The sequence below is a fragment of the Buteo buteo genome, chromosome 23, assembly GCF_964188355.1.
Source record: "Buteo buteo chromosome 23, bButBut1.hap1.1, whole genome shotgun sequence".
Taxonomy (NCBI): Eukaryota; Metazoa; Chordata; class Aves; order Accipitriformes; family Accipitridae; genus Buteo; species Buteo buteo.
In genome coordinates, this window is record NC_134193.1 from 19,909,679 (window position 1) to 19,922,528 (window position 12,850).

General features: G+C 46.1%; 1 protein-coding gene across 2 annotated transcripts in view; it reads left to right on the forward strand.

Moving 5' to 3' along the window:
* COL5A1 (collagen type V alpha 1 chain) overlaps nucleotides 1–12,850 on the forward strand; it is a 158,797-nt gene that overhangs the window by 98,677 nt on the left and 47,270 nt on the right. For both annotated transcript variants that reach the window (XM_075055860.1, XM_075055862.1), the window contains exons 18-25: nucleotides 827–880; nucleotides 1,722–1,775; nucleotides 3,667–3,711; nucleotides 6,566–6,619; nucleotides 7,834–7,878; nucleotides 8,504–8,557; nucleotides 9,180–9,224; nucleotides 10,468–10,521. In XM_075055860.1, coding sequence (XP_074911961.1) covers nucleotides 827–880; nucleotides 1,722–1,775; nucleotides 3,667–3,711; nucleotides 6,566–6,619; nucleotides 7,834–7,878; nucleotides 8,504–8,557; nucleotides 9,180–9,224; nucleotides 10,468–10,521 — 405 coding nt within the window. The remainder of the gene's footprint in view (nucleotides 1–826; nucleotides 881–1,721; nucleotides 1,776–3,666; nucleotides 3,712–6,565; nucleotides 6,620–7,833; nucleotides 7,879–8,503; nucleotides 8,558–9,179; nucleotides 9,225–10,467; nucleotides 10,522–12,850) is intronic.

Sequence of the window (12,850 nt, forward strand, 5' to 3'; positions counted from 1 at the left end):
AGGCAGTCTCAGGAGCTACTGGAGATAGAAAAGAGGTATTTCGGGGAGCCATCCTTGCCTTGGTTTGCCTTCCCAGTATCGGTAGTTTGGGGCTATGTATCCCCTATACATCCCCAGTCTCACAGCTGGCTGTGTGCCTGCTCAGGCTGGGGTCAGGCAGAGCAAACTGCTCTTTGCAGGGTAGCAAGGAGATGCCCCTTTTGCAATACCCTTAAGCATCCATGTAAAGTCACTAAATTTACCAGCTGATGACATTCCTTTATAGGTCTAAACAGATCTGTCTTCTGACCTTGACTTCATTAAGACAGTTTCCAGAACTTAATTGTGTAGGTATTTGTTTCCTTGGAGTGTCCAGGAGGGTTAAAAGGTTGTATGGGGTGGATCGCAGTGAAGTTTAAGGCGGTGACTGGGGACGTGTTGGCAGGCGTGGGAATACAAGTGTCCAGTTTGCTCACCAGTGGATTGTCGTTTGTAATTCCATGGAATTAAAAAAAAATTAAAATAAATAAATAGTTGGACCAGAAGAACCTGTCCAGAAGTGAGATAGATGCTTTAGATCATGGAGAAGTCACCCAGACAAGCTCTGAAATCCACATGGAAAAACATTTAAAACCGTAGGTGCTGAGGGAAGAGGGAGGAGTTAAAATTACTTTCAGCTTTTTTCTTTTTTTTAATCTCTAACTTTGAAATCATCACTGGTCTGATGGGAGGTGAAGGCTGAATGCCCGAGGGAGAAAATCAATCCCTTCTTGACACAGAAAGGAAACAAATTGGAAAGTTATTCAACAGCAGGTGGAAACGTGTACTAAACTGGTCTTTCTTTTAGGGTGACCGAGGGTTTGATGGCTTGGCTGGTTTGCCTGGTGAGAAGGGAAATAGAGTAAGTTATCTTCCACTTGTCTTCTGGCCATGGTCTGTAATGAAACCTTGGCAGGAGGAGGTGGCTGGGAGGTGCTGGGAGGTGCTGGGAGGAGGGCAGCTATTGCTGGGGACGAGCCACAATTAGGAGAGGATGAGAGTGTCCTCTAAGAGTGTGTGGGATGTCACAGCATCCCTCCCAGGCACTGCATTCACATCCCGGGAAGCTGCAAGATCCTTCTGGGACTGCTTGAAATTGGAAAGGGGGAAAAAAAAATCGCCTTAATAAAATGCAGACTGAAAAATAAAGCAAGAAGCAAAACCTGCTTTTAGGCAGTGCAGTTGTGGATGGAAATTGCCAGAAATTATAATGGGATTCTTCTCTTTACTTTATAATTAAACAATGGGGAAAAAATGCAAGAAGCCGGTTATTTTGGCAGGCTGTTCATGCCTCCCCTCCCTAGAGAGTGCAGCCATTGCTTTATAAAGTAAGGGAGTGTTTGAACAGTGGAGATTGCATTGTGATTACAAGCTACACAGGAAAGGGAAGACGGTGCCTGAGAGAGATGCTTAATCAGCCAGAAATGGAATAGCATGCCTTGGGTAAAGCAATAACCACATGCAGAGCCCGAGTTCCTCTCCTGAAGGAGCTATGGTGCCCACCCAGTTCCCGGACCCCTGCCGAAGGGTCACCAGTAAATCCCATGAGCTCTAGTCCCTGGAGGACACGAGTCTGGCAGTGCTGGAGCCCACGCGGGCAGAAAAGTCAAGCCCGTTGCTTGGGTTTATCCACTTCACCCAGTGTTTTCCATTGCCGGAGTATGTCTGCCTTCTCTGAAGCTTTTTCTGCCTTTCCTGTACAGGGTGAGCCAGGCCCTCACGGACCACCGGGGGCACCCGGAGAGGATGGGGAGAGGGTAAGTCTATCTCTGGATTCAGCAGTCCTTTGAATTCATAACTAACCCCTGTAAACAAGAAGCAGATGTAATATCAGCTAGAGATGTGGCAAGAGCAGGCAGCCGCCGGCACGTCGTCCGCTGCCGGTCGGCAGCGGCAGCATCCCATCCTTGTATTCTGGGGATGCTGTGGGGAGCCGTGGCAAGTGGGAAACAGAGCAAGGGGAATAAAAGTGAAAAGAATTTGTTTTAAAAGATCTGGTCAGAAAACTCAGTTTTTGTTGAAAGAATAACACAAGAAAAATGTTCATCCTCTAGGCATGCAAGCCATCACTTTTGATTTTCTAAGATTCAGCAAACTGCAGCAAGACTTGGGGAACTGAAATTCTAGACAGATGAGGGAATCAAAGATTAAATTGTTCACTTCTCCTTCCATACCGTGTAGTCAATAGTCGAAGGCCTCTAGCAAAACTCAAACTAAGTGATTACAGGTCTGGAAGGGCTGGTTTAAGAGGAGAGATTGAAAATGCCAAATCCGTTGCTGTGAGGAGTGTGCGGTTCAATTGGAAGAGCGAGTATGGATTTCCCAGGCTCTAATCCCCTTCCATGATGTTTGCTTTCCACCTTTGGCTATTTGTTTCCCCTGTAAAGCACAGATAACAACACCTTCCTCACCATGAGGTTGAGAGGATTAATTAGTTGCAGCTGTAAAGGGCTTTGAAGTTGAAAAGACCAAACCCATGTCTTGTGGGGGAAAAATGAGTGTCTGGAGAACCTTAATCTTAAAGAGAATAAGAAACCATTCAAAGTGTGCAGGGAGAGAAGCTCGGAGGGCATAACTGGGAAAGAGCATGAATTTTATTAGCAGAAGAGGAGGGTTTACAAGAACTGGCTGCTGGGATTGATTTCCTAAGAGGGACCCTCAGGTTTTGGGTGATTTAAAAGCAACTTAAAGAAAGCACCATCTAATACTCCTGGGGGATCAGTGGGGCATCAGCAGGAGGTGGGAGTGGAGGGGTGAGCAATTACCCCTTTGTTGCCTCTGGTTTATCTGAGGAGCACATGGGCTAATTTGGCTAAATCACGTTCCCAGGGCAGCACTGCCGTGCTGGCTTCCCATTCAGTTTGGTATTAAATCTTGTGGTTATTGACTCGCATGCCCTGAATTGTTTCTACAATATCTTGTCTATTAGAAAAATCCATCTTTATAAACATCGATGTGAATTATGAAGTATCCTTACAGCATTTGTAATTCTCGGTAAATTCTGCACACGCAGTATTGGTCTCCAGGCTTCCGAAGTCTTCCTTATGCATGGCTACCCTTTTATTATCATGTGCCCAGAGAAGGGCAACCAAGCTGGTGAAGGGTCTAGAGCACAAGTCTTACGAGGAGCGGCTGAGGGAACTGGGGTTGTTTAGTCTGGACAAAAGGAGGCTGAGGGGAGACCTTATCGCTCTCTACAACTGCCTGAAAGGAGGTTGTAGTGAAGTGGGTACTGGTCTCTTCTATCAAATAATTGGTGATAGGACAAGAGGAAACGGCCTCAAGTTGCACCGGGGAGGTTTAGGTTGGATATTAAGAAAATTTCTTCACCAAAAGGGTTGTTGGGCATTGGAACAGGCTGCCCAGGGAAGTGGTTGAGTCACCATCCCTGGAGGTATTTAAAAGACGTGTAGATGTGGCACTTAGGGACATGGTTTAGTGGTGGACTTGGCAGTGCTAGGTTAATGGTTGGACTCAATGATCTTAAAGATCTTTTCTAACCTAAAAAATTCTATGATTATTCCAGGGAAGTTGGTTTTCTGTGTGATTGTTATTTAATAAGAATGAAACACCTGGGATGTGACTGAAATATAACTGGTTTGTTCTGTCTCTTTTGCTGCTTCTCTCTGCGCCTTTGCTGCTGAGCAGGGAGATGATGGAGAAGTTGGACCCAGAGGTCTACCTGGAGAACCTGTAAGTATCTCCTCCTTTGGCTTGATGTGCAGCAGCACTGCTTTGGTCAAGGTCTTGATATGATAACAGTGGTTTAGGGGTCCCATGGGGCAGCTCTGCTGCTGCTAAGGAAGACCCCTGAGATCCTGTAGGGACTGAGCTTCTCTTGCTTGAGGATCTACGTGAAAGGTTTAGAGAGTTATCTTTGCTGTAACAACTCTGTTTTGCTTTTTTTTTCCCTACTAAGATGGCTACCAAGAAAAGAGGATACTTTCTGGGGTTTTTTGTTTGGTTGATATTTTGTATTTTTTTTCTTAATGAGCAAAATTCTTATTGATTTTGATCGGTTTTTGGCTAGGATTTGAAATTTAAACCCTATCATTTTAAATGTAAAGCTTAGCTTAGATTGGTCTCATACCTTTCCTGCATGTATCCTTATTCCTGACGTGTTATTTAGGATTCAGGTAAGTAGGCTGGGGTAGAAATTATGCATGGTAAACATGTAAAATACATTTTTCGTGAGTGCTCATAGCAAACTCCAGTGAGGAATGGTTTTGTCTGCTGTTGCACAGGCAATGGCAGCAATTAGCCATGCAGTTCCCTTGCCCACATGCTTAGTTTTGTGCAGTGTGAGTGATCCATTTTAAATCTCAGGATGAAGTCCTGGCAGGATTGAGCTCAAGAGGACTTTTGCCCTGACTTCAGTGGGGTCAATATTCTGTTCACAGTGCACAAACTTCATAAATCTGAAGAGTTTGTCAACGTTTGGGCCTCCACGTGCTGCTAACACCCGAGCAGCTGAACCAGGGCTAGTGAAGGAGGGAGTTCCTGGTATCAATAAGGTTAAAAGGAGGTGCTAGTGGTGTTGACCAAAAATCTCCTGACCAGCCCAAAGAAATGCTTTCAGGGAGTATCCCACTGAAAAGAAAGAGTTGGGTTGTCAATTTGAGACTCTGCAAGCATTTTTTCCCCAATACCAAGTATTTTTTACTTTATTGGCAATGGTAAACTCTGCTTCTGGCTGTCTGTAGGTTTTTGTGTGTAGTACAGTTGTTGGCTGCTTATTTCATCCAAAATGCATTTCCTTTGTTATGAAAAGAACATTAGCTATCTATCATTTACCATTGGCTTTGCTTTCAAAATGTCTTATTTTGTTGTTCTAAGGCCCAGCGTGGTGGCCTGAGAGTAATTGATGAGAACTGTTGGACACACTTCATGTGAGAAAGGGAAGGGTTGGCATTTACAGACTCACTGGAGCTAAATTATAGACGAGATGTCTGATTAACTTCTGGGAAAGATTAATCAACTCGGCTATCTTCTTAGCACATGTCTAAGCAATAACTTACGGGTTATTAACTTCTTAAAAGCATTTATGTGCTCAGGTAACACAGTAACAGAAGAGGAACTTAAATGATGATAATGCATGCAGGGAAGTTTATTTTTATTTCAGCAACATGAGTAAAAATAGCTGAGATGGCCAGAGTAAAGGTTTAAATGGCATTACAGGAAACTTTTTGTCATAAATCTAAATCTTTTCATCCTAAATCTGCATGTTTGTCTTTTTCTCTGCCCTGAGCCAAAAGAGGGTCTTTCCAAATTTAATGGTAACTGAAACTAGTGGTGGGACTTCAAAATTTGTTTCTCTTCATCCCACTCCATTTCCTTCCAATTCCCATTGCCAGCTGATACAAGCAGAGTTTCTGCTCTGCTGGGGCTCAGCGTGCAAGGCTTCAGCCCATGAAGGTCTCCGGTGGCTGGGACAGACCCCTTGGTCGATGCATCCAGTTTTTGCTGCAGACTGCTTTTTTTGCAGGATCAAAATCCCCGTAGTCTCCAAGATCAGACGCTTTCTTAATGTCTCCTATTTTATCCTGTAACATTTCATTTTAATTCCTCTGTCCTCTCTGCATCATAAAAAGGGACGTATAATATTTGGGCAGACAGATAAAACTGCCCATCAATCAAGAACCATTTTCCTCTGTGACAGTGAACGAGCACCATCCTTGTAAATACCCAGAGTTCCCCTGTGGGCCCTAATTTAAGCAAGAGCCTGCGTTTAAAAGGTGAGCTTTCAGATCTGCAGCTGGGTGCACACGAGACCCCATCCCTTTCCTTTTACTGCAAACACCCCCCTGAAGGCTCAAGGTGCAGGTGGTGCTGGAGTGTGATTTGCAAAGCTTCCTATTGAATGAATACAATTCTCCTGCCATGTCTCTGCTCACTCAGTGTGATGCTCCAATCCTACCAATTTCCCTGAAGATGATGCAAGTTTAAATCTGGTGAGAAGGCTAGAAATGGAAAGAAAACATTGTGATACCAGGAGTCCTGACTGGTGAAGGTTTAAGAACCAAATGCCTTTGAAAATGTACATTTATGCTGCAGGCTGAAAACCTTTTCCAGCCTTGTTGAGTTGTATAGATTGTCAATGATAAAAATTAAATCTGGAGAGATTTTGAAATGCTAACCCTAATGATCCATTAGTGGTATCAGGTCATTCTTCATAATAATCCCTGGCTAGAATGACTTGGCTGCAAAGTGTTTTGCATCATTGTGTGCATTACAGGGTAATCCAGGAACATGATTAAATTAAAAAAAGTTGGTTTAAGTGGGCCTTCTTCCAATCCAAAGAATAAATGTCTGTGCCTATATTATTAATCTTTATAATTCAAGGATATGTGCATACAGGATTTCTCTTACCAGTTTGTAAACCAAGAAAGCCGCTGTTACTGCAAAACCAGCAAGTTCATTGCCGTGCCAGCCCCGACGCTTCCCCGGGCAGTGCGATGCTCAGCCGTGCGCAAGCTCACCCCGATCCACGCTCGTGGCAGCATGGGGGGGCACTGGGAATGCTAACCCCGTTTGTTTCCCCCAACAGGGACCCCGAGGACTGCTGGGACCGAAGGGGCCACCAGGACCCCCGGGGCCACCGGTGAGTTCCCGGGGCTGCCGCCCTCCTCAGGCAGGCAGCTGAGCTTTCTGGGCAAAATACCCTGTCCCCGTTAGTCATTCAAGCAGATAATACAGCTGCATAATTTTATACATCTGTGCAATGAAAAGAAGTGGTATTCAAAAAAAAGTTATGGCTCAAAGTCCATTTTCTCCCCCATTTTCAGTGGCATCACGTCCATTTACGGCAGCTCAAGATTTGGCCTACCTGAGTAAATATTAATGCCTCGCTCAGGCTGAAAGGGAAGAATGAGAGTTATTAACACAGTGGCTTTGCTATTAACTTTTGCCTGAGGGCTGGTGAGACTTTAAAGCGGTTTGTTCATATTTTGGGCGAAAGCCGAGGAAAGAACATGCCATTTTTTATTCGGGAGACAGTCACCTTATCTGTCGTGTGCTGCTGGAAGTGCTGATGCAGGGGCTCTCTCTGTAAATCACTGCAGCTCACTGAAGTCCTAGAACTTAAAAACCGAAACCCGGGCTGCTGCTAGAGCTAAAGGGTCAGCATTTAATGGTGAGCGTTGCGAAGCCCTTAACCCCTCCTGGGACGCAAAGACATCTTCACTTTGAGCTCCTAGTCCTGCTGAAATTTAACGAGGGTTCAGGATCGGCTCCAAAACTGTCTCACTGCTCCGAGCATGCTGTTACACCCAGGTACCTTGCCCTGGTCCAGAGCAAAACGGTGACAGGGGAACCCCCAGTGGGACATCTCCAGCGAACCATGTACCACGTTACCCCCTTAATGAAGATGCTCAGGGAGTGTTTGACCCCAGTTGGCTTTTGTTTTGGCACAAGGCAGTGCAGCCCATTGCCTTCACCCGCTGCCTTTGTTGAACGATGCATTCGCATCCCGAGCGAGGTCTTTTGTCCGTTTTTTCCTTTTCATTTGCTACTCCGCTCTTGCTCGCTGTTGGAGGCAATCCGGCTGAGGTACTTAGCCAGGATTTGCTTGACCTGGCACTGATTCTGCCTCACAGGCAGGTTAAACCAGTGGGGAAAACACTGAAATGACTTTTTAAAGTGTAAACTGGATTCGTGGAATTGGCTGCTTTACCAAACACCTTTAGAAAATTGTTCCCTTTCCACGTGGTCCAAAGGGCCTCCTGATGTTTTGTTATTTTTATGGCAATTTCTCTGCTTTTGTGGTGCAAAATAATGAGATATTTTCTTAGTGCTGTTTTTTAAATCCTTTTTCAGGGTGTGGCTGGTATGGATGGACAAACAGGTCCCAAGGGGAATGTGGTACGTTTTCACTGCAAATTTTACGGACAGTTCAGATATTATATAGAGCAAAATGTAAAATGTACTCTATTAAATTAGATTTGCTAATTGCTTTTTAGCCTGGTCTAGATTCCTATCAGAGCCTGTGAAAACCATGGAGAGTATCTTCCTACAGCAAATGGATGTTAATTTATTATAATTTCTGATGGAATTACACATTATTTCCCCATGAAAGATCAAACATTTTCATTGAGATGTGTATTGTTCTAATGAATATCAAAATATAGTAATTTAACTGAGAGAAAAAAACGTCTTTATGTGCCTCATACTTTGTACTAATCGGATGAAACGGACTCCCTGCAGAAGAGCCAATGCAAAGCCAGGTAGCGTTAAAGCCCTGCTCAGCTCATTTGGGCTGTGTGTCCATGCGGAGAAGTGATCGTGCCCTGAAATAACTTCACCCCTCCCTATCCCACTGCAGAGAGGAGCTGTTTCCCTTTCCCAGGAACTCTCCGTTACCGGCAGCGGGTTAGAGAAGGTGTCGAGATGCTGCAGGAGGGAGCGGGGCAGGAGCTGCGGTGCCTGAGGAAGCACCGGCTCCGCTCTCGCCTTTCCTATCTTTAGCTCTGCCCTTGTCTCCTCGCAGGGTCCTCAAGGTGAGCCGGGTCCCCCAGGACAGCAGGGTAACCCAGGTGCTCAGGTAAGAGGAAAACTCCTTTTCCGTGGGTAGGAAAAAGGAATGATAATTCTCAACAAGCTTTGCTACCCCGCCAGAGACGGGACCAGCAGTAAGGGGAATTTGCTGGGAATTGGCTTGACGATACATCGCTGGCCCAAAATCTTCCTGAAAATGCTCCCAGTTTCAGATCCCTCTGGTTCTCACCTGGCTTTTGCTGCTGCGATGCAAAGCCAAACCCAGGTCCAAGCAGTCTCCTCGGCCGAGTCACATCTTGTGGCTCATGTCTGGTTTTTAGCATCCCACGGTCCAGTTGCTCTGGAGCCAGATGGGTAATACAGATGTCCAAGCCTTGCTGTCAGCCTTCTCCATGGCTCTCAGCAAGTCTTGCTCCTCAGAGCATCTATGTTTCCATCCTGGGGATGAGCCTGGCTGCACATGGCAAAGCAGTGCAGCTCTCCAGAGGAAGCATGCCGTGCAAAAATGAAATTTTATCGTCCCTCGCAAGACATTTTGAGAATGAATGGAGCTGGGGAAATCCCCAGCCGTCGCAGGCACTAGAATGATGCTCAGCTGAGGCACTGCCAAAATGCTTTTGGAAGGAATAACTTGTTCCTTAATGACCCTAGTTGTTTTCTTTTCACAGGGTCTTCCAGGTCCACAAGGCGCGATCGGTCCCCCAGGAGAGAAAGTACGTTTAAATACTGCAGCTCTGACTTAAGACAACTGTTGCCATTAATATGCATTTGCTACTCCAGCTGCTTCTTTGCCCCATATGCAACATCTGTTTGCAGCCGTGTCTATGAAAGTCTAATGCCTCTCATTCCAGACAGAAGAGAGACAAGAAAGCATGGTTTACCTCTAATTCATAATATTTGCATTCATTTCCCCTCTTAAGAGAAACATTTTGAAGGCAGCCTATGGTAAAACATTCGGAGAGGACTGAAAATTGTCTTTTTCTGTGGGCTAAATGCCTGGACGTCTGAGTAGGATGGTAATGGGAAGAGCCCATGGATTTGGCTCATTTGGCCAAGATCCCCTCCCTCTGCCTCCTCCTCGCCTGCTCCAGCTCTCTCTGACTTTCCACTGCTGTCGATGTGGGGTAGGTGCTGGCCTTGGTTCCCCCCGGGCAGCCCAGTTTGTTTAAACCATCACGATTTAAACAAAGGGAGCAGTTTTTGCCTACAGAGCAGTAATTCTCCGGTGTTCGCTCAGCTCCCGTTGAGCAGGGACGCAGCGTGCATCGCGGCGCGTGCACCGGGAGAATCCTCTGCTTGTGTTGGCAGCGAGGGGTAGACTCCAATTATTGATAATTCTCCTCCAAAGGAGCACATTAGCAGTTCTGCCAGATAAAGGGCTCTCGGGTTTCAGTGCTGAGTCACGAGCTCCCAATAGCAGCGGCACTCCTCAGTGGTGTGAGAAATCAGGGGGTTGCTTAATTAGAAAGGTAATCATTGAATGGTGTTAAAGCAGCAAGCACGGTCGACTGAGGCAACTCTGCTCTTCCTTTGCCAGTTAATCGCCTTGCCATGTGTCACCAAAGAACGGGCACTTCTTGGACCAGTGAGCCCCACAGTTTGATAACCTCCCACTTGTGGAGGAGGAGGAGATGTCCTCCTGCAGCATCGTGCCCTTTTGGCAGGACAGCAGCTTGATGCCTCGTGCCCTGGCATCTCCTGTTGAGCTCTCGTTGCTGTATCGTGTCTGTACGTGTGAGGTGCCAGCACTAACACTGCAGCATCCCAGGATGCTGGCGCAACTCTGCCCACAGAAATAAGCAGACTCCCTACAAGTTACAGCAGCTTTTCCAGCAGACTCGCCTCTCTGCAGCCTTTGAGAGCTAGGAAAAGCAAGAAATGTGTCTGAAAAGCCCTGTCCTCCAACGCTCTGGAGACTCTGACCATTGCAGCTGTTGATTTTCTGTTTGTTTTTAGGGACCGCTGGGCAAACCCGGTCTTCCTGGCATGCCTGGTGCAGATGGTCCTCCGGTAAGTTGTCTCCTCCCAAGTCTCTGCTTGGCATCAGGGCTGCGGGGCCTGATCCTGCACCCATCCCCCCTGGGGTGCACCGTGGGCTTGTGGAACACGTGAGCCTGCAAGGTCAGGCTCACCCTGCCCGCGTTTCGGCTGGGTTGAAGGGTTTGGGTTTGAGAAGCCCCGTCCCTGCTCCAAGCTTTGCTCGGCCTCGCTGCGCAGCACCAGGTACTTCTCACCATCTCTTCGGGCTTCTCTTTGCCCTCCTCCTGTTTCTCTTCTCCGTTTTACGTAGGTTGGCAGCTCACCGAGGTAGGGACGGTCTCCTGCGGGTGCGTTTGTGCGTACTGCAGCACTAGCGCGGGGTGGTCCTCGTCTCGCTCGGGGCTGCTGGGCACTGCTGCAGAACGGTGATAAGGACAGGTTGAAATTGCATGTCAACGTTGGATTCCTGCAGCTTCCTCCTAATCCTACTTTAAACATAATTTGCTTCTTCCTCTGGAAATTGGTCTTAAAAAAATCTTTGGCCTTTAAACCTGATCTCATTTTTACACACCTCAGAGGCACCTGGTTTTAAGAATGATAAATGTAAAATAGTTACATTCCACTAATGCAAATGCAGAGCATGGCAAAAAAAATTACATTTCCCACCCTGGGATTATCATTCCTATGGAGGGCATTTTGAACATTCGTACAATTGTTAGCTGAGTCAACAGAGCAGCTAAAGCAAAGCCCAGAACATCTCTAAAGCTGTAGCTTTTGATGTGAAATTCCTGCAGCAGCCTCCAGGGAAGTTCAGCTGGAGAAGATGCCAGGTCTATTTTTAGGCAGACTGAGGGCTGCATAAGACCTGCAAGCTGAGCATGTGTGGGTGGGCATGGGCACAGGCCCTTTGCCACAGGTAGCCCTGTAGGTTGCAGACCCTTTGTAGGTTTGTAAGGACGTGGGTTGCTCTTCCTAAGGAGAAAAACCCGCCCATGTTCTCTTTTTAGAAATTGGTCTTGGAAGGTATCTGAAAATCCCTGAGGGCCTGAAGCATCTCACTGCGAAAGCCAACCAAGTTGCTCATCAATTTTTGATCTTAATAGCAGTAATGGAGATGGGCATTTTGAAAATGGTGATGATTTAGTGCAGAGTGGACAAAGGCTTTTGAAATCTTGCTGCAATTCCATTTTGCCTCCCCTGGGGTGCAGAGAGATATCAGGAGCTGAACGCAAGCACAGTTATATGACCCGCTTTGCGCACTGATGCTTCTGGTGACGTTTAAACTCACAGGATAAATTCAGATTGCATTTTCTCCTACCTTTCATTAATGTAAAAATGACAGCTGTCATTTTGTTTCTTTATTAAACCAGCTTGTTTTATGGAATCCAGCTTGTCTGACATTCACGTTCTGAAGACTGATGATGGAAAATACTCTTACAATTTTCCTTGTTATATTGGTAGCGAGTCATTTGTGTATTTAGAGGAGAGTTCATAAGTAAAGAAACCATTGAGTGCACAAAGTCTCAGTGGCTTTAGAGCAGCTGGATGTGCTTTCATCATCTTTATAAAATGGAAGGTCCCTGGGTGTGCAATGAGTGCCCTTGCAGGGGCTTATTGCTTTTGTACGGACATTGCCAACCCAAGAGTCATCTTCCACCCTGGTTCCAGTTTGGTTCCAACAGTAGGGAAATCAACACTAAAAACTACTTTCATGGATTTCCCCCATTTCTCACTAATCCTCCAAGCTGTATCTGAGGTAACTCACACTTCTGTTTTCTACTGACTGCAACCCCGGCAAAAGGCTTCTAAAGCCTACGAATGAGAATGTGTTGGAAACTCTTGGATGTTGAGTTATTCAGCATCAAATCTCAAGAGGAATGCTGGCCAACGTCCAGCCAGCCGGAGTCTAACGGGGATGCAGGTTAGCTGAGCATTTGTCATGAGATCTTGTAATGGACTCTAGGAATTAGGAAATTAATGAGGGGCTCTGACCAGTCTGGGCATCTTGTGACCTTCACAAGTTTGCTAACACATGGAGTTAATTTTATCTGTTTTCCTGTCTGCAAAATTTATATGCTGCTTGCTGCTGAATTCAGTGAGGTATTCTAATATGTGAGAAATATTGTAAAATGGTTTGTGCTTCTCTGCTGAAAGGTGGTGAAGAGTAAAAGTGTAAAATAGCCAGGTAGAATACCACCAAAGACCCAAATGCAGCTCTCTTCCTTTTGGGGAAGGCTTACTCTTGCAAGTTGGCTTCTGGGGGGCTACTTGTATCAGTAGGAGCTTCCTGGAGAGCAACTGTTCTCTTGGAAATAAATTACGGCTGCCTGAACGTGCTTGTTGGTTTCTGAAGCATTAG